General features: G+C 45.4%; 2 protein-coding genes across 8 annotated transcripts; one reads left to right on the top strand and one right to left on the bottom strand.

Moving 5' to 3' along the window:
- The first annotated feature begins 8 nt into the window (after positions 1 to 8).
- On the top strand, positions 9 to 19714 carry LOC105006177. Of its 7 annotated transcripts, XM_010864563.3 has the most exons (5): positions 9 to 78; positions 465 to 550; positions 11732 to 11862; positions 17234 to 17337; positions 18224 to 19714. In XM_010864563.3, the coding sequence occupies exon 5, from the start codon at positions 18248 to 18250 to the stop codon at positions 19466 to 19468; it is 1221 nt and encodes a 406-aa protein (XP_010862865.1). In that variant the 5' UTR covers positions 9 to 78; positions 465 to 550; positions 11732 to 11862; positions 17234 to 17337; positions 18224 to 18247; the 3' UTR covers positions 19469 to 19714. The 7 variants fall into 7 exon arrangements, with proteins under 7 accessions (XP_010862865.1, XP_010862864.1, XP_010862868.1 ...); XM_010864562.3 differs by lacking the exon at positions 11732 to 11862; XM_010864566.3 differs by lacking the exon at positions 11732 to 11862 and having other exon boundaries at positions 465 to 523.
- LOC117593722 (basic proline-rich protein-like) lies at positions 2760 to 3896 on the bottom strand (the record flags this gene model as incomplete). Its single annotated transcript, XM_034289603.1, has 1 exon — positions 2760 to 3896. A coding segment is annotated over one exon (1137 nt), but the record flags the coding sequence as incomplete, so codon positions are not given.
- Positions 19715 to 20374: the final 660 nt, after the last annotated feature.

A 20374-nucleotide genomic window follows, 5' to 3' on the forward strand; every position in this document is an offset into this window, starting at 1 on the left:
GCCAGGAGGCTGGTGCTACAGACAGAGCTGGACAGAACTAGACTTCTGTCCACTGCATTCTTTATTGGACTATGTGAGGTTTGTTTCTTCTTATTCTTATATAGTTCATTTATGTCTGTTAATCTGTGATGTTCGTATTCCATTCAAGGGTGTCAATTTTATTTTTCTCATGTGTTTTATTCCTTGACAAACTGATCTTTTGATGTATTGGGACCTCTGAGACAAAAAAAGCGAGCCACTGAAAAGAAGTAGAAATTCAAATTCAATATAAGATATTCTGATGCCATTGTTGAAGGGTAATATGTTGATTGTTTTGCATTGTAATATAAAAATGTACATAATATACTGTATCAGTATATATCGCAATATAAGTGGAATTATAGTGCTAAAAATTTTTTCACCTGAAATTAAATCTAAAATCCTTATCTAAAATCCTAAAGTTCTACATTTCCCTTGGTCAATAGATTCTGCAATGGCATGAACAAATGTGATCAGCTGCTCCACAAACCCACTGGAACAAAAAGTAAGAAAAAAACAATGACTGGTGCAGGTAAACATTGTATTATTTTATTATTCAACCTTTATTTAAACAGAGAAATCAACTGAGACCTTGGTCTCTTTTACAGCCATACCCTGTTTTAAAGCATAAAATCACTTTCAAAGTTTTTAGAGGAATTGGTTAAGAATTTTCTGCAAGACAGCTTATATACATATCAAACAATTTCTGCCCGTTCTACAGGTACATTAATGAAATCCATATACATAAAATAAAATTACGTGTGCGATTATGTGTGTTTCATCTAACCAATTCCAAGGTATTTAGGTATTAAAGTGAAGAAATTATAGGATAATTTAAAAGATGACTCTTTGATCTAAAGAATATCATATACTTTTTGGTGCATTTAGCACCAATCTTAGTAGTTTTATCTGGTTATAGGTCTGCCGGGGCAAGAGATGGGGCAGCAGTGTAGATTACTGTTTCATCAGCAGAGAAATAAAAATAAAAAGTCTGAAAAAATGACTACTAGAAATTGAGATTCAATCCCCTCAGTTACAGTAGTCTAGGTTCTATCGATAAGAGGATTTTGAAATCAGAGGCAATTGTTTTTATCCAGGTTTTAGAAGACAGCTTTTCCAATAAGATTGCACGATCAACTGTAACAAAGGCCTTCGACAGGTCAACAAACAGTAATCCAACTGTGTATATACTAATAATTAAATAATTTTCTACAGGCATGATTATTTAGAGATAGGGTGATAGATCATTAAATCACTTTTCCAAACTTTATGGATAACCCCAGAAATTACTGTTAAATTAAAAATGTGTGTAAAAACTTTTGAGATACACAAAAGTACCAAGTTTATCAGCCCTGTTAGGTTTATTAATGTCAACATGAAGGCTGGGTCATGACCGAAAGAACAAGATCACGAGTACAAGTGGCTGAAATGGGTTTTCTCAGAAGGGTGGCAGGCTTCTCCCTTAGGGATAGGGTGAGAAGCTCAGCCATCTGTGAGGAACTCGGAGTAGAGCCGTTGCTCCTTTGCGTCGAAAGGAGCCAGTTGAGGTGGTTCGGGCAAGTGGTAAGGATGCCCCCAGGACGTCTCCATAGGGAGGTGTTCCAGGCACGTCCAGCTGGGAGGAGACCTCGGGGTAGGCCCAGGACTAGGTGGACAGATTATATTTCGACACTGGCCTGGGAACGCCTCGGGATCCCCCAGTCAGAGCTGGCAAATGTGGCTCGGGAAAGGGAAGTTTGGGGTCCCCTGCTGGAGCTGCTGCCTGTTGTGGAAATTCTGAAACCTGATGCATTCTTACTTTTTAAAGGACTGAGTCCCATTGTTTGGATGGGACGATGAGTGTGTTAGAGAGGGATCTGGTGTTTGTCCTAGGGGGCATTCTTGATTGGTAACAGTAGCTTATAGGGTTAATCGTAAATCTGCCTATCTGTAGGTTGTCCAGATGAAGTCTCCCTCAAGGGTTGAGAAAGTTAACCAGATGGGGGAGGACACCCCTTTTTCTATGTAATATATACGGATTGTGCATGTATTGAGTTAGAGACTCCTTGGACGATTATGTTTGTAAGCATTTGACGCGTCTCTCTTATTTGCAAATAATTAATAAACTGTTTTATTGTGCCCAGAGAATTTCGTCTCTTTTTCTTAATCCTTTAAGAGTGTCGATCGATGGAATTACCATCACATGCCCCCGCGACCCGATACCAGATAAGCAGATGGAGATGAGATGATGATGATACTATTAGCTTTATATCAGCTATGATTGTCACGGTCGTGGGATGGAAAGGACACAGGCGCAGAGTAGAGGTAGGGAAGGTAATCCATGTTTAATCAAACTAAAGAAAGAAGGACTCCAACAAACAAAAAGGCAGCAACCAGTGACTTGGGTCTTCCTTACACAGGATACACAAAACCAAAATGAACCACGCCTTGGGGCCTAACAAACTAAACTTAAATAGGGTCCCCAATTGGAGGCAATAACTAACACCTGCCTCCAATTGGGGAAACCAAAAAAAGGAGTAGAGGTGGCTAAAGGCCACCTCCTGTCCTGTCCCGGCTATGCCCCGAGCCCAGCGCAGAGATGGCTAGGGGCACAGCCGGGACGTGACAGTACCCCCCCCCAAAGGTGCGGGCTCCCGACCGCAAGACCGGGACGACCACACCCGGACCGGTGGAGGCTCAGCGCCCGGAGCCGCCGGCACAGGCAGGGGAGGCGGAGCCGCAGGGACAGGCCGGGGAGGCAGAGGGTCAGGAGACGGGAGAGCTGGCGGAGGGACAGGAGCCGGCAGGAGAGCCGGCGGCGGGTCGACAGCCGGTGGAGGAGCAGGAGCCGGGGGAGCCGGCAGAGGGTCGACAGCCGGCGGAGGAGCAGGAGCCGGGGGAGCCGGTGGAGGAATAGGAGACGGGGAAACCGGCGGAGGGTCAGGAGCCGGCGGAAGAGCCGGCGGAAGAGCCGGCGGAGGAGCAGGAGACGGGGGAGCCGGCGGGGGAATAGGAGCCGGCGGAGGAGCAGGAGCCGGGGGAGCCGGCAGAGGGTCGACAGCCGGCGGAGGAGCAGGAGCCGGGGGAGCCGGTGGAGGAATAGGAGACGGGGAAACCGGCGGAGGGTCAGGAGCCGGCGGAAGAGCCGGCGGAGGAGCAGGAGACGGGGGAGCCGGCGGGGGAATAGGAGCCGGCGGAGGAGCAGGAGCCGGGGGAGGCGGCGGAGGGTCCGGAGCCGGCGGAAGAGCCGGCGGAAGAGCCGGCGGAGGAGCAGGAGACGGGGAAATCGGCGGAGGGTCAGGAGCCGGCGGAAGAGCCGGCGGAGGAGTAGGAGCCGGCGGAGGAGCAGGAGATGGGGGAGCCGGCGGGGGAATAGGAGCCGGTGGAGGAGCAGGAGCCGGGGGAGCCGGCGGAGGGTCCGGAGCCGGCGGAAGAGCCGGCGGAGGAGTAGGAGCCGGGGGAGCCGGCGGAGGAATAGGAGACGGGGGAGCCGGCGGAGGGTCAGGAGCCTGCGTAAGAGCCGGCGGAGGAGTAGGAGACGGGGAAACCGGTGGAGGGTCAGGAGCCGGCGGAAGAGTAGGAGCCGGCGGAGGAGCAGGAGCCGGGGGAGCCGGCGGAAGGGCCGGCGGTGGGTCCGGAGCCGGCGGAAGAGCCGGCGGAGGGTCCGGAGCCGGCGGAAGAGCCGGCGGAGGAGTAGGAGCCGGGGGAGCCGGCGGAGGAATAGGAGCCGGCAGAGGAATAGGAGACGGGGGAGCCGGCGGGGGAATAGGAGCCGGCGGCAGGTCGGCAGCCGGCGGAGGAACAGGAGCCGGGGGAGCCGGCGGAGGGTTGACGGCCGGCGGGGGAGCAGGAGACGGGGGAGCCGGGACAGGCGAGGGCGCCGCTGAGGCCGGGACAGGCGAGGGCGCCGCTGAGGCCGGGACAGGCGAGGGCGCCGCTGAGGCCGGGACAGGCGAGGGCGCCGCTGAGGCCGGGACAGGCGAGGGCGCCGTGGGACGATGCGGGGGCTCCTGGGCAGGTGAAGGCGCTGCGGGACAAGGCGGCCAGTCAACCGCGGGCTCGGGCGGCGGCGGCCAGTCATCCGCGCCCTCGGGCGGCCAGTCAACCGCTGGCTCGGGCGGCGGCGGCCAGTCATCCGCGGGCCCGGGCGGCGGCCAGTCATCCGTGGGACCGGGCGGCGGCGGCCAGTCATCCGCGGACCCGGGCGGGCGGACCCGGGCGGGAGGAGCTGGCGGCTGCGGCCACTGGGCAGCGGGTGGAGCTGGCGGCTGAGGCCACTGGGCAGTGGGAGGAGCTGGCGGCTGAGGCCACTGGGCAGCGGGTGGAGCTGGCGGCTGAGGCCACTGGGCAGCGGGAGGAACTGGCGGCTGAGGCCACTGGGCAGCGGGAGGAGCTGGCGGCTGAGGCCACTGGGCAGCGGGAGGAGCTGGCGGCTGCGGCCACTGGGCAGCGGGAGGAGCTGGCGGCTGCGGCCACTGGGCAGCGGGAGGAGCTGGCAGCTGCGGCCACTGGGCAGCGGGAGGAGCTGGCGGCTGAGGCCACTGGGCAGCGGGAGGAGCTGGCGGCTGCGGCCACTGGGCAGCGGGGGGCGCTGGCGGCTGCGGGCACTGGGCAGCGGGGGGCGCTGGCGGCTGCGGCCACTGGGCAGCGGGGGGCGCTGGCGGCTGCGGCCACTGGGCAGCGGGAGGAGCTGGCGGCTGAGGCCACTGGGCAGCGGGTGGAGCTGGCGGCTGAGGCCACTGGGCAGCGGGAGGAACTGGCGGCTGAGGCCACTGGGCAGCGGGAGGAGCTGGCGGCTGAGGCCACTGGGCAGCGGGAGGAGCTGGCGGCTGCGGCCACTGGGCAGCGGGAGGAGCTGGCGGCTGCGGCCACTGGGCAGCGGGAGGAGCTGGCGGCTGAGGCCACTGGGCAGCGGGAGGAGCTGGCGGCTGAGGCCACTGGGCAGCGGGGGGCGCTGGCGGCTGCGGCCACTGGGCAGCGGGGGGCGCTGGCGGCTGCGGCCACTGGGCAGCGGGGGGCGCTGGCGGCTGCGGCCACTGGGCAGCGGGGGGCGCTGGCGGCTGCGGCCACTGGGCAGCGGGGGGCGCTGGTTGCGGCTCCCGGGCAGCAGGGGGCGCTGGCTGCAGCGCTGGCAGCGGCTCCCAGGCAGCGGGGGGCGCTGGCTGCGGTTCCCAAGCAGCAGGGGGTGCTGGCGGCGCTGGCTGCGGCTCCCAGGCAGCAGGGGGCGCTGGCGGCGCTGGCTGCAGCGCTGGCGGCGCTGGCTGCAGCGCTGGCGGCGCTGGCTGCAGCGCTGGCGGCGGCTCCCAGGCAGCGGGGGGCGCTGGCTGCGGCTCCCAAACAGCAGGGGGTGCTGGTGGCGCTGGCTGCGGCTCCCAGGCAGCGGGAGGCGCTGGCGGCGGCTCCCAGGCAGCAGGGGGCGCTGGCTGCGGCTCCCAGGCAGCAGGGGGCGCTGGCTGCGGCTCCCAGGCAGCAGGGGGCGCTGGCGACGCTGGCTGCGGCTCCCAGGCAGCGGGGAGTGCTGGCTGCGGCTCCTGGGCAGCGGGGGGCGCTGGCAGCGCTGGCTGCGGCTCCCAGGCAGCGAGGAGCGCTGGCTGTGGCTCCCGGGCAGCGGGGGGCGCTGGCTGCGGCTCCCGGGCAGCGTGGGGCGCTGGCGGCGCTGGCTGCGGCTCCCGGGCAGCGGGGGGCGCTGGCTGCGAGAACCGGTACGGCGGGTCCCGATAGCCCCACCAGTCCTCACATCTCCCTACATCAGGGAAAGCCCTCATAGGTCCCCCCGGCGTTGTTGCCCGACGCCTAGGAGCTGGCACCGGGCAGGGCTGGGGCACCTGGACTACCCCACACGTGAGCACGGGTGGCACGGCCGCGTCCTTCCATTCCGCCTGCCCCCACAGCACCCCGCCAAGAAATTATTGGGGCGGACACACGGAGGTTCGCTTACGTCGCCTCCGTCGACGTCTCCTCCGGGGTGGATGCTGTGGAGGCCCGGTGTGCCGCAGAGGACAGTAGGGGTTCTCCTCCTCCTCGGTGTCGCTGTCCGGCCAACCGAGGAGTTCCCCTACCGTCCATTTCTGCTGTGTCTCTTGGTGGTGGTTCATTCTGTCACGGTCGTGGGATGGAAAGGACACAGGCGCAGAGTAGAGGTAGGGAAGGTAATCCATGTTTAATCAAACTAAAGAAAGAAGGACTCCAACAAACAAAAAGGCAGCAACCAGTGACTTGGGTCTTCCTTACACAGGATACACAAAACCAAAATGAACCACGCCTTGGGGCCTAACAAACTAAACATAAATAGGGTCCCCAATTGGAGGCAATAACTAACACCTGCCTCCAATTGGGGAAACCAAAAAAAGGAGTAGAGGTGGCTAAAGGCCACCTCCTGTCCTGTCCCGGCTATGCCCCGAGCCCAGCGCAGAGATGGCTAGGGGCACAGCCGGGACGTGACAATGATTTTGTGAACATTTTTGTTATGTAGAATTAAGTCATGTGCATTACTTAGTCTTATGGAGATCAACATATTTTAGGCCAGAAGTCATCAAAATAGACAAACTGTAACACAGTGCACCACAACACATTTAAAACTAAACAGGTCCAGAGGGCTATTCTGTAGTATCCTTGGTATCACTCCCCTCAGCATCCACCCTACTGTCCCTCTCATCTCTCCGACTCTCTGCTTCTGGTTAAGACTCACTTTGCTAAATGTGTGAAATAATACAATCAGACATTCCCATAAAATAGAAATGTCAGCTCTATTACTGCCAGGGTGTTCTCATTTATTACAGAACAAGATTAATTAACTATTACTCTGTTAATAATGCCTGATGTTTCCAGCAACTTTTTTGCAAAGTTTCACATATCAGATGCTGTCTTTGTCTTGTTCATGATCGGTCATGCACTGCGGCAAAATAAAATGACAACGCCATCCCAAAACAAAGTAAGGCACGAAAGGAAAAAATAAAACATTTTCAGAGCAATCTAAGATAGCCAGCGTTTAGTAACCCAATTAAGAGAACAAATCTCCAGCTGTGAGATAGCAAAACAAGCTATCTCACAGCTGGAATGGATTGGACTTTTGACAAACTCAGTAACTTAATATTCCAGCAAGGCTACCTACTGTAGTTAATGATAGAGGCTACTGCGCTGTAGGCTGTACTAGCTAGCCTGTTTGGGATATTAGCGGTCACTATGCTTGTCAAAAGTCCATCCATCCCAGTTTCATTGTATTCCAATCGAAATTTGAACAAATAATACTAGTCAAAATTCAGGTGAAATGGGCAAGCACCTTTTCATTATCTTACTGATAAAATTAAATTGAAAAGTTGATATTTACCATCCATATATAGGGCGAAGTCAGGTCTGTCTGAGGTTGGATCTCCCACTTCAAATTCACTAATAGGACTCCAGTACAAAGGTAAAGTGTAAAGCATGGATTTCAAGATAGATTGGTTTAATTCATAAAAGGCAAATTGAATGGATTTGGAAAGTGGGCTGACCAGGCTTTGAAATAGGGAGCAGGGGAAAAAGACACGCACCAACATTCACAGTGGTATTGCCCGCATTATCACAATAATAAATTATTGGGGGGGACATATTGGCCTTTTATGAATATTAAGGGAGACTTATTTGGATAATTATGGACTGATTATTACTAGGCTGTTCTCAACTGGTCTCGGAAATAATTTACGAGTCCTTACAGTTTTCTATTGGGTTAAGGTCTGGGGACTTGCTGAGCCACTCCAGGACCTTGAGATGCTTCTTACGGAGCCACTGGCTGTGTGTTTCGGGTCGTTGTCATGCTGGAAGACCCAGCCATGACCCATCTTCAATGCTTTTACTTAGGGAAGGAGGTTGTTGGCCAAGATCACACATGGCCCCATTCATCCTCCCCTCAATACGGTGCAGTCATCCTGTACCCTTTGCAGAAAAGCATCCCCAAAGAATGATGTTTCCACCTCCATGCTTCACGGTTAGGATTGTGTTCTTGGGGTTGTACTCATCCTTCTTCTTCTGGAGTTTAGACCAAAAAGCTCTATTTTTGTTTCATCAGACCACATGACCTTTTCCCATTCCTCCTCTGGATCATCCAGATGGTCATTGGCAAACTTCAGATGGGCCTGGACATGCGCTGGTTTGAGCAGGGGGATCTTGCATGCGCTGTAGGATTTTAATCCATGACGGCGTAGTGTGTTACTAATGGTTTTCTTTGAGACTGTGGTCCCAGCTCTCTTCAGGTCATTGACCAGGTCCTGCCGTGTAGTTCTGGGCTGATCCCTCACCTTCCTCATGATCATTGATGCCCCACGAGATCTTGCATGGAGCTCCAGGCCGAGGGAGATTGACCGTCATCTTGAACTTCTTCCATTTTCTAATAACAGTTGTTTCCTTCTCACCAAGCTGCTTGCCTATTGTCCTGTAGCCCATCCCAGCCTTGTGCAGGTCTACAATTTTATCCCTGATGTCCTTACACAGCTTTCAGGTCTTGGCCATTGTGGAGAGGTTGGAGTCTGTTTGTTTGAGTGTGTGGACAGGTGTCTTTTATACAGGTAACAAGTTCAAACAGGTGCAGGTAATACAGGTAATGAGTGGAGAACAGGAGGGCTTCTTAAAGAAAAACTAACAGGTCTTTGAGAGACGGATTTCTTACTGGTTGGTAGGTGATCAAATACTTATGTCATGCCATAAAATGCAAATTAATTATTTAAAAATCATACAATGTGATTTTCTGGATTACAGACCTCTACATGCTTGGTAAGTAGGAAAACCTGCAAAATCAGCAATGTATCAAATACTTGTTCTCCCCACTGTATAGGAATGTTTCGCTGCAGACTGAAATAATTATATATCCTCTGATTACAAAGTCCTTTGTTGTTTGCGTTTAGTCTGTTGATCTTGTTTACAACATATCTTTTTGCTACTGTTCACACTCAAGGCCTTCAATACTCTTTGAGTCTATGCATCTTTCATTGTTGCTATCAGAACTGCCATGTTTGTCCCTTTTTCGTAAATGTAATTAGTGGACAGTTGTTTTATACAAGAGGAGCTAGCGTTTTCTTTCTACCTTTGGCACTGCAATGAAATGCATACATTTTGCCTGAACGTTTTGAACAGTATCAAAGTCTGGGATTTCCTCATGTCGTCCGATTCATCTTCTGAGTCATGTCATCATTGTACTCAAGAAAGTTGTATCTCACAACTTCAGATTTGTTGATAACACCAGCAAAATTCAGGGCAGCGATATGATTCACAGCTCTAGCATTGCGACCGCAGTAGTCCATTTTTGAAAATCTCGGGATCACAATGATTTACTGTCCAAACAGTCGCGTTGTTGACAAAAGCCGGTTACTTGCTGCACCAATCAGAACTCAGCATGTCCAGCCCCTTCATTATCTCAGCCAAAGGAAGGAAAAGTCCTGTATTATTCTTATTTACACTTCGCATACTAGTTTGTTATTAAGTCACGTGAAAGTTCACATCTTCCAGAAGGCATTTCTGCAAAAAAGACAAAATGTCCCAGAACATGTTTTTCTTCTTAAAAACTACTCTCCTGAAAAGTAGTGACATGCGAAAAGAACATACTTTTTTCTTTCATTTGTGAATGAGATTCATACAATAACTATCAATAAATTTGACGATAACTAACTTTTTCATTAAGTGAAAAGACGAGAGAATCGTGGAATCTACAAGAAATGATTAATACATGTCGTTGCTCTCAACAGATTCAAACTTAGGCTTCCACATGAAAGGCACTGTCTTTAACCACTACGCCACGGTATTTAACGTTTCAACAGTCGCTAGATTCCATTGAGGATTGTGTTAAACTGACTAACGTTTCTTATTAACTTTACCTCCACCATAGCATCTATGAACTGTATTGCTTTTGCCACTGGCCGTTTTAACAGCTAATTAGCCAGTAATAGGCTTACTAGTATCTACTAACTTCTTAGGAATAATCATAAGAATCAAGCAATTTCTAGAAAGACTGAATATGAACTTTTCCATGCCAGAAACAGTCGCAATATAACCATATATTGTCAGGGCCAGGGCGGAACCCAAAAGCAGACAAGGACAAGTAGAGACCGTGAAGGGTGATTTATTAGTGAACAGCAAGTGTATGTGGAGAGTATGGAGAGAGTGAAGGCAGGGGAAATGGAGTGAAGGTGATTCCAGGAGTCCAGGCAGTCAGGAAGGAGAATGTGGGTCAGGAAGCAGTAGATGAACCAGTTGTCGAGGCAGAATCCAGGCAGGTGAACAGAGATGTGGAATCCTGTGATGGAACGGAGAACAGGGTGAGTAAGAACATGAAGCAAACAGGTAAGTGGGACTAGGCAGAACTTCAGACTGAGCAGGACATACGAGATACGGCTAACGATCCGGCAGGGACGAGACGTCAAAGCGCCGCTTAAATGCTGAATTATTTGTTAAAACAATCAGTGTTGTCTTTTTCACCAACTCACTTAAATTTTACCCATCTATTCCAATATCCATGTCAGTTTTTTGACCAAGTAACCAAGTTCATTGTGATACAAAATCTTAATAATTTTCTTAATAATAAAAGCTGGATGGTAGCCTGTTATTGCCATTACAATAAAATAGAAACATTATTTGATTTAAGATACCCATGGTATTTGTCCAGGTCGTCATTGAAAATGACAATTGGTTCTCGATTAACTTAGCTGGTTAAATATTTGTTAAAGATTAGATCCTTTGATAGCAACTATTGCACCTCATATAAAATGACTTCCCAGGCAAAGTACAATTTCTTTGAATCCTCAACTTTAGAAGGTCATAGCTCAGCTTCTGAATGTCCTAGATATATTCCCATCTTCATCAAAAGTTTTTTAGCTTGTTTGTATTTTTGTATTTGGATAAAAATTTTTGTCATACTCACAGACTGTATTATCCAGAAAACACAGTTGAAAACATTTAGAAAAAGAATTCTGGAAAACAATTTGATATGACAATTTTTTGTTTGGTTAGTGTTATTGTGACTAAAAGCAAATTGTACAAAATGTACCAAATTGTACATAAAATGGTGAAAATAAATAATGTTTTTTCAATTATTTGGGAGAAAATTGTTTTACACTCATTGTCTATTTTCCCAGAGGACTCTGTGCTTACCCTTACCTTTGTAGATCAGCCTGTGTGTGTCCTACAGCAAAACTAAAAGCTCTTTGTTTCAGAGACTCTACTTACTATTGAACATCTTTTTATTATAGTTTAGCTCCAACTGATAATTTCTTAAGAATTAATTTGCAAGTTCATTTGATGAGGGGGATTTTTCACTGACTCCTTAGCTTAGCTTTTGGTTGATAGAATGCCTTGTGGGTGTCCTACAGCAAAACTTAACACATCACCATATCCAGATGGGTTTGGCGATATTGTATCTAAGGTTCTGTGGGTCTGCGTGGAAAATGTCGACCAGCATTTTCCCCAGGCTCTCACCTTTCAATAGATTTTTCTGTTCTGCTCCCCAGAACGCTTCCCTCCACGATTAATTTTGGTCATGTGACTGTGTCTGTGACAGAATTTAGAGTAGGCCAGTAGGAATGTTAAATTAAAGAAAAAGAAAATTGGTTCCTTTCACTGTTTTTTAACAAATATATAGGCATTTGATTAGGCTTATTTTGAACGTTTTATGAAAGATTTTCAAATAATGAAAATGCGACGCCCCTATGCACTGCGTATACTGCATACCCCATGTTTCCGCCCCTGTAGAATCCTGTTCCTCTTCCCTTAGTTCTGTGTCACAAGCCACACAGAAGAATGAGAAACCCGGCAATTGCAGCGCTGAGACACAGCCACGTTTCCGTGAAACACAAGGCGGAAGATAGTGAGCAGACAGCAACACAGTGGCATTCTCCAGGCAAGGTCGGATCGGAGAGATTGGTGTAGACATGGTCATAAGTGGGAAGGCCATTTTCTAGCCATCACATTCAGGAAACATTGTTTTAAGCCCAACTAAACTCAGCAAATAAAGAAACGTCCTCTGACTTTCAACTGTTTTTACTTTCAGTAAACTTAATGAGTCAACACCATAAGACATGAACTAAAAATGTTTCACAGACATGTAACTAACAGAAATGTGTCCCTGAATGAAGGGAGGCTCAAAATCAGAAGTACCAGTCAGTATCTGGTGTGGCCACCAGCTGCTTGAAGTACTGCAGTGCATCTCCTCCTCATGGACTGGACCAGATTTGTCCTATTGCAGACAGTCTGAGCACTGATGGAGGGATTGTGTGTTCCTGGTGTGACTCGGGCAGTTGTTGTGGCCATCCTGTACCTGTCACGCAGGTGTGATATTCGGATGTACCGATCCTGTGCAGGTGTTGTTACACGTGGTCTTCCACTGCGAGGATGATCAGCTGTCCTTCCTGTCTCCCTGTAGCGCTGTCTTAGGCGTCTCACAGTGCGGACATGGCAAATTATTGCCCTGGCCACATCAGCAGTCCTCATGCCTCCCTCCAGCATGCTTAATGCACGTTCACGCAGATGAGCAGGGACCCTGGGCATCTTTCTTTGGGTGTTTTTCACAGTCGGTAGACAAGTCTCTTTAGTGTCCTGCGTTTTTAGAACTATGACCTTAAATGCCTACTCTCTGTAAGCTGTTAAGGTCTTAACAACCATTCCACAGGAGCATGTAAATTAATTGATTATGGTTTATTGAACATGCATGGAAAACATTGTTTAAACCCTTTACAATGAAGATCTGTAAAGTTATTTGGATTTTTACAACATTATTGTTGAAATACACAGTCCTGAAAAAGGGACGTTTCTTTTTTTGCTGAGTTTATTTGGCGCTTATTACAACATGTAAAAAAATGAATGGAGATGTTTGGGGAGGATATTATTTCGAATTACTTCTTTGAATTAAGCACTATTTTGTTGCCTCCCACCCATTGTTCTAATTGACCGAACTGCTAAGTGAGGTGTCAAGTTTGCCAAACTTATAGCATGGGACAGCCCAATGTCATCAGCATAGCTAGTGTCCAGTGTTTCCTCAAAGAAGGCTCTACAAGTAGACATTTGGAGCTGTAAGAGATAAGGTGAGACCACCCTCCCTGTGGGACCCCTGATACTACCTCTGTTCATAAGCTCATGAACTAATTTGACATCACCATCTGGGTTCTCTCTGTTATATAACGGCTAAGCCACCTTTGACACAGACTGAGACTTGTTAGATCCTGTAAGAGTTGAGTAGCCTTGGTCAACACGATCAAAAGCATTTGACATGTCTGCCAGCGGACCGAAGACCATTTTGGGCTTCTCTGAGATTGTCTCGTTAAACCCTGTGTATGTGGCTTTGACCAATGCATTTGTTGTGCTGTGTTTTGGCAAATATGCATGTTCGTTTTCATTCTGCAAGCGCAACTGGCATTATCTTCTTGACAATGAGCCTGTCCTGTACTTTGCACAGATGGATTTGGGATTTTAGGAATAGGTGCAGATGTTAGCCATCTTCCACGCTGTAGGTACACAGCCCGGTGGATAGGAGGTGCTAATCAAGTGTGTCACCACTGAAGGTATATCCTCAGCAAATTACTTTAGTAACCAGGGGGTATACCATCTGGACAACATGTGAGTCTTCAAATTGCTTTTTCCATTTTTAATTTTTTCTTCCCCAGTATGGCTAGGAAGAAGAAACACTGTGAGGGATGTATTTCCTGTCTATGCTTCAACAAAAAGTTGTTTATTACCTTCTTCTTCAGTCCTTTGGTAAATCTTTGTGTTTCTTGCTTTTTTTTTTTTTTTTTTTACTGTCTACATCTACATATAAAAGCTACAGTATGTATTTTCTAAACACCTGAAACCCCTCCGTTTAGGGTTTGGTCTGGGATGTTCTCATGTGTCCATGTTTCTGTTACACCAATTTCGGCTTTGGAGGTTCGGAGTAGAAGTTCTCATCCTTTTAGTTTGGCAGAGATCTTGAAGTTAACACATTTGGCAAAAAAAAATGAATTCTCGTAACATGCAAATTAGCTGATATTTATTGCCATTTAGCCACATTTGCATATTTTAAAAACAACGTTAACAATGTCTACACTGTATTTCTGATCAATTTGATGTTATTTTAATGGACAACATTTTTTAAATCTTTCAAAAACAAAGACATTTCTAGGTGACCCCAAACTTTTTAAATGGAGGTGTTTTACAAAGTCAGGAACCTTTGGTCATTAATAACACATCCTTAGTGATGTAAACAAAAATGATGTATCACTTAAAGCTAAACAAATACAAAGACAATTTGTACCCATATATCCTTTACTTAATTGTATAACAGTAGTTTTAGAAAATAAATCAATGTGAATACATTGATAATAATACAAGGCTATAAATAAAAATTTAGTTTAACTTGTTCTTGATCTTGCAATTCAATATTTCATGGTAGCTGGAGAAACTGCATGTTGGTTTCAACCTTAATAGTGTCAATGACAATAAAGTAAGCAGGTCTTAAGGGAAATTGGCCACAAAACAGCTGAAATGTGGTCACCATGACCTGGAAAATCGGCCTACATTTGATTAATTATACACAAACTTAATTAGGGAGATCGGAAACTCCATGTTCCCTATTATAATTTTTTATTTAATAAGACATAGATATGGTGTATAACCATTAAATACTAGCTAAGTTTTTTAATAAACTGCGCCATGGATTAAAGCGGTTCATAGGCACAATGCATTGTGGAGTGCCGGAAAGCAATCCTTAGCTGTAGTTAGTTTTTCTCAATCGATTTGGTACATTTCTCCAAACTCAGGTAACAGCTCTCAAAACAGTTAACACAGCAAACTAAACACACTCTGATGTTGGCGAAACAGTTAAGTATTCACTGCACAATGAAACACCACACTTTCTTCTAGTAATGCATTTATTAAAATTCAATATTAACATTAAAACTAAAAGTGTGTCCTCTGTTGATTTGATAACAAATTCAGCTGAAGATACACAAAGAAATAAATGAAAATACATGATTTTTATTAAGTTCTTTAATGAGTTCAGGTGTATAACAATGAGTTGTCACCCCACAAAATAAATATTATGCAAATAAGTACATAGGTGAATAAAAATATATATTTTTTAAATTACTGCATTCATTGAATCAATTTATTGATCATGCCTCAATTACATCAGGCCAGAGAATTTCTAAATTCCGCACCATTTGCTCCTGATCACCCTGCGGAAAGAGGATTTCTTTGAGGATTGTGTGCCACCACACCAGTTGTAGAAATTGTGGCACAGAGAGTGATGTTGCCTCCTCGTTGTCCAGGGACATTGACTCTAGCACAATGGCCAATCACATTTCTCCCTCTTCTCTTTTTTTTGTGAAGATTGAAGCCTGCTTCATCAATATACATGTACTCATAATGAGTTGCAATATTCAACTCAGAGATTCTCTAGTTAGTGTTTTACAGTAATGGCATTGAATGCAGTCAATACTACTGTGAAACTGTTGCTGAAGTTTGAGTTCACACTTTGAAGTAGCAGTAGATATGCTTAAATCTTTTTACTTACAGTAGCATGGAATAGTTTATGGACACATACTTAATATTCAGGAAAAATATATCTTTGTGTTGACAGTAAAAGTGCAGTAATTGGGTTGCACATACTTGAACTGGAATCGCAACTCCTTCACTCTAACGGAGTTCCTCTCAAAGGGCACTTTGTATACTTGCTTTATTCGGATTGCATTTCTCCTTAGAACACGATCAATTGTGGAGAGACTTCATTGGTGGGTATTGTGGAACAGTTGATTGTCCTGTGTTATTCTTTGCTGAATTTGTTTGAGGGGGAGGGTGTTGTTCTGGACCACCATGTCAACAATGGCATGCTCTTGTTCAATTGAAAGAAGTCTTGTTCGTCCACCCGAATGTTCTCTAACTTCAATTCGGAAAAGTGTTTGGACAAGCAAGAACATTTACTGTAGAAATCTAGACCTATGTCAAACAAGACTACATGGACTCTCATTGTAGAAGTAGAATGATTTAGTTACCGGTTTTCCCTCTGAAATGTGTGGATAATTGAAGCCACTGTGGATCTGTTTATATTGGGCTGAACTCTCTGCCCAGCTTCTCTTAGTGAGAGACCATGATTTCATTTGAAACACGTGTGTACCCTATCCATCTACCTCTCCTCTTACACCTTGCCCTCCTGTTCCACTTTGTCCATCTCTTATATTTTCTACTCTCTCTTAACACTATACCATTGCCCTCCAATCTATTCATCTCTTCCTACATCTTCAGCTCTTCTTGCTCCTTCTCCTACATCTTCAGCTCTTCTTGCTCCTTCTCCTACATCTTCAGCTCTTCTTGCTCCTTCTCCTACATCTTCAGCTCTTCTTGCTCTTTCTCCATCTCCTCTTCCTCTTCTTCTCCCTCTACCCTGTCCACCATTACACCTCTTCCTTTTCCACTGCTCATTCTTCTTCTTTTTATTGTCTTTTCTCCTCATTCGTCTTCTTTGTTGTTATTCTATTCCCCTTATTTAGTTGTAATTAAGACAGCTGTGTGAACAATTAGGAAATTGGCTTTTTCTGTGTTGAGTGGATTACTAACTCATCAGATATCAATTTGGGGTTAATTGAGGACATAAGGTGTGCAACTGACCCATTTTACAATTCACAGTTTTGTTTGTTGTGTTTTGAAAATGGTACAAAAATGCTTGTGATCTTTGTGAAGACCAATGAAAAAACTGCAAATGTTTGTCCTGATAAGATTTGGTTGGCTGTATGAACTGCTGTGACAACATTAGGGAATTTTGTGCACAGTGTTTTGAGAAAATTATGCTTTTGATTTGTAATTTGTATGAAATGAAGGAGAATTTACTATCTGTTTAGGACAATTACAAAGTGTACAGATCACTGTGTTAAATGTTTTGAGAGCAGTTACCTGAGTTTGGAGAAATGTACCACAACGATTGAGAAAAACTGTAATGAGACCAGGTTATTGTGAGTTTTCTTTTTATTTACATTTTTTTCCTTAAAGATTTCAGTTCGTTTTTCAGTTGAATTGTTCACGTTATAGGTGGAAAAAGTTCTGACATGATTTCTCTTTGTCTCATTATTTTACATCACAAGAACCTGGCATTTTAAAAGGGGTGTGTGGACTTTTTATATCCAATGTATGGCCACTATACCAAGGCTATGGGCTGTAATCAGGCAGTCTGCATTTTTTGTTTACTGAGTGTGTTTAGCTTTAATCCCTATGCTTTGTGTACTGAAATGTGTTCCTTCTCTTTCTTTTTCAGCTCACTGTAAGGCCAGTAACATTCAATCAAGTTGAAAGAAGGAAGCAAGCAACAGTCCAACAATACCAAAACAAATCTACAAATCTTCAGAAACAGGGACAGAGGTAATCAACTAAGTTCAGGCTAGATCAAGACTTATTATTGCAGGTGCTAATTTATTTGATTTTGAAATTCTTTGTCAACATTTCTAATGGATCTTTATTACTTTAAAGCCACAGTCTGTGATTTTTGGTTATTGGTTGTAACAGTTCTGTCAAGACCAAAGGGTCCTGGAATATTATGTACTATGTCATGTATGTGCTGATTTTTTCCCCATGTCATCAAAAGTCTCCCTTTAAAACGTATATTTTCATAGTTAATTGAGATATGATAGTGACTCTACTTATAGATAATGAACACAAACAACATATTACAATTCCACCTGTGGCATTACTACACCCTTGGTGTTCATCTCTCCCTCCTACTGACCATCACCCGGGAGTATCGGTTTCCCCCCTCCTCTGTTTTGCATTGCACAATAACCCCCACAATTTAGTTTGGTTTTGTTGTTTGTCTGGCGTTATTGTTTCGTATCCTTGTGTTCCATGATGGGAAAAATAGTCTAAAAAGCTGAAAACTTAACCGTTTAAATTAAATGATGTCAATTGAGTTCTGCATCTTGGTTTCTAGTCTGTCTCCCACAAATCGTTACACCATCTGAAAATAAGAAGTTAAAACATTATTTGGTTAATCGCAAACGTCCCAGACTGCATCTTTGTGTGTTAATGGAAGGTTTTCAGTTTATTAAAAACAAATTTCCTAGAACATAGACTTCATCACAGATTAAGCATACTCCTGGACTAAAGATCAAGCTCAATGTAAAATCTCCACTGGAATTAATTTTCAGTTGTGGACTAGGTTTAACCTGGGTCTGGGAAACCGCCCCATCATGTTCAATGTAAATAAAACAGTTCCAAACATTCTTAACATTTCCATATGTTTTTCTTTCAGATTTTACTGCCACTTGTTTTGCACATGACAACAGTATTGAAGATGTCTGAACAGTTCCTGAAGACAATTGCAGAGAACAACGTCATAATATTGAATGTAATGGAAGCGTTTCAGCAGGGAGCTGAGATGTTAGCAAGTACCTTAGTTGACCTGACCCCATTTTTCAAAGTGGCTGGTCCTTTTGTAAAATTGGCCCTGGAACATTTAGGGAAAGATGAAGCCATATCCATAAAGAAGCAGTTCCAGAAAGTTTGTGAACGCCTGGATGTTGCTTCAGAAGAGAATAAGTTGATTAACAGTGTGATCAAGCAGAGTGCAATGAAAATGTACTTATTTCCTGTGGAGGAGAACATTACCAACCTGTTCCGCAAGTACATGGACATCCTCAATATCGATAATCCCAGAGATATAATGATAAATCTCTTCATGCAGCATTACGACACAACAGGTGGCGAGAAAAATCTACACAGCCTCTACAATGCTGTGATCAGAAGTTCTGGAGAGTCAGTGTTGGAGATCATGCGAGACAGTGTGAAAAAAAGTAGACGAGCTATGGAAGAATTCTGTGCCAAACTGAAGAATCTCTTTTGCATGGGCATCATCGTTGTGATGGGTTACACTGCTCTTAAGGGCTACGATGAGACAGAGAAACTTCAATACTGGAAATTAAACATGGAAAAGGTTCAGTTGAAAATGAATACTGTCATTGAAGATTGCATCACTAGCTTCCCTGAGCAGGCTAAAGAGGATGTCCATAGCTGGTTTAATAAATACTCCACAACAGCCTCTTCAGAAAACATTGGCAAGGATCTGGCTGAACAGGACCTGGCCGATGTCATTCTGAAGGAGCTGGGAAAAAAGTATGACTGGGTGCGTTGGTCTGTCCGTATATTCATCTCCCCTTCCAGCTTCTTCTGCAAAAAAGAATTCCAGTTCATAGAAGGCAAAAGTTACTTTAAGGAGCAAGCGGCAGACATGAACATCATGGTGTCCTACAGTGACTCACCTACACCTCTGAACAAGGCCCAGATCCAGAAGCTGATCCAGGAGCAAAAGAAAATCCGCATTACAAATACAACCAAGTTCATATTTAACCAGTTAGAAACATGTGTAGTCCACATATTCCAGACAAAAAATCTTGGTCATGCCTGTAACTTTCACGAAGATCAACTCTACTTGGAGGAGCATAATAAGAACACCTTTGTTTGTGTTCACTCTAATGGAGGTTCTCAGGATAATTCATAATTAACCTCTCAATGTCACATTATGTCTAACTTAACTTAACTTTCTGTACATATACTACTGCATTGTCAGTATGAAATGAACCACATACAATTACCATGGTTTTCCCAATCTATGTGTTGAGAATCAACATTTTACACTGAGTCTTGATAAATAAGTATTCTTTCTTGACCCCAAAAATTAGTGTGGACTGTCGAACATTAAAAAGGTAACAATTTAATTGCATTTGTTTTCTGTAGCTAACTATGATTGATGATTATTTTTTTTTTGTTGCAAATCGACAAATAAATAAAGTTACTTCAATTTAAAACTCCTTACATTGAGTACTATGTATAAGATATATTTTGATTTCAGGGAAAGAAAACAAAATGAAATGGCATCTCTATAATGCCATCTTATCCCTACAGTATCTCACAAAAAATGCAGAAACTCATCTGAATGCAAAATCCCATGAAAATGAGTCAAGCTGGCCAAAAAGCCATGATTTAGATATTCATTGCATTCATCATCAAGTAAATACACATAAAACAGACTTTTAATGTTTACTTTAACTCACAGATTAGTGTCCTCTAAGTCATAGACTTCTTCTAAACCAATATAGTAATTTTTATGGGAATTGAGATTGCATGAATTCACAAATGTTTAATGGTTGCTAGGCCTGGTCCTATATACAGTGAATATAGGATTCCTGCTATTTGTAATTTAGGTGATACGCTGTGGTGTTAAAGTGCAAACCTGTAGCTTTAACTTGAAGGTATGGCTACCAACTATTACCAAATCACAGGAGGCAGGAGTAGACCCAAACGCGGAGCGCAGGTTTATTAAGCAGAGGTACAAAAGGAGCAGGCAAGGCAATAACGGGAGGACAGGCTGAATTTCCAAAAAACACAATAGCAGATCACAGGGCAG

This window comes from Esox lucius, chromosome 22 (assembly GCF_011004845.1).
Source record: "Esox lucius isolate fEsoLuc1 chromosome 22, fEsoLuc1.pri, whole genome shotgun sequence".
NCBI classification, from domain to species: domain Eukaryota; kingdom Metazoa; phylum Chordata; class Actinopteri; order Esociformes; family Esocidae; genus Esox; species Esox lucius.

Excerpts from the sequence above, each read along its gene's own strand:
- LOC105006177 (XM_010864563.3), top strand. The coding sequence starts at position 18,248 with ATGACAACAGTATTGAAGATGTCTGAACAGTTCCTGAAGACAATTGCA.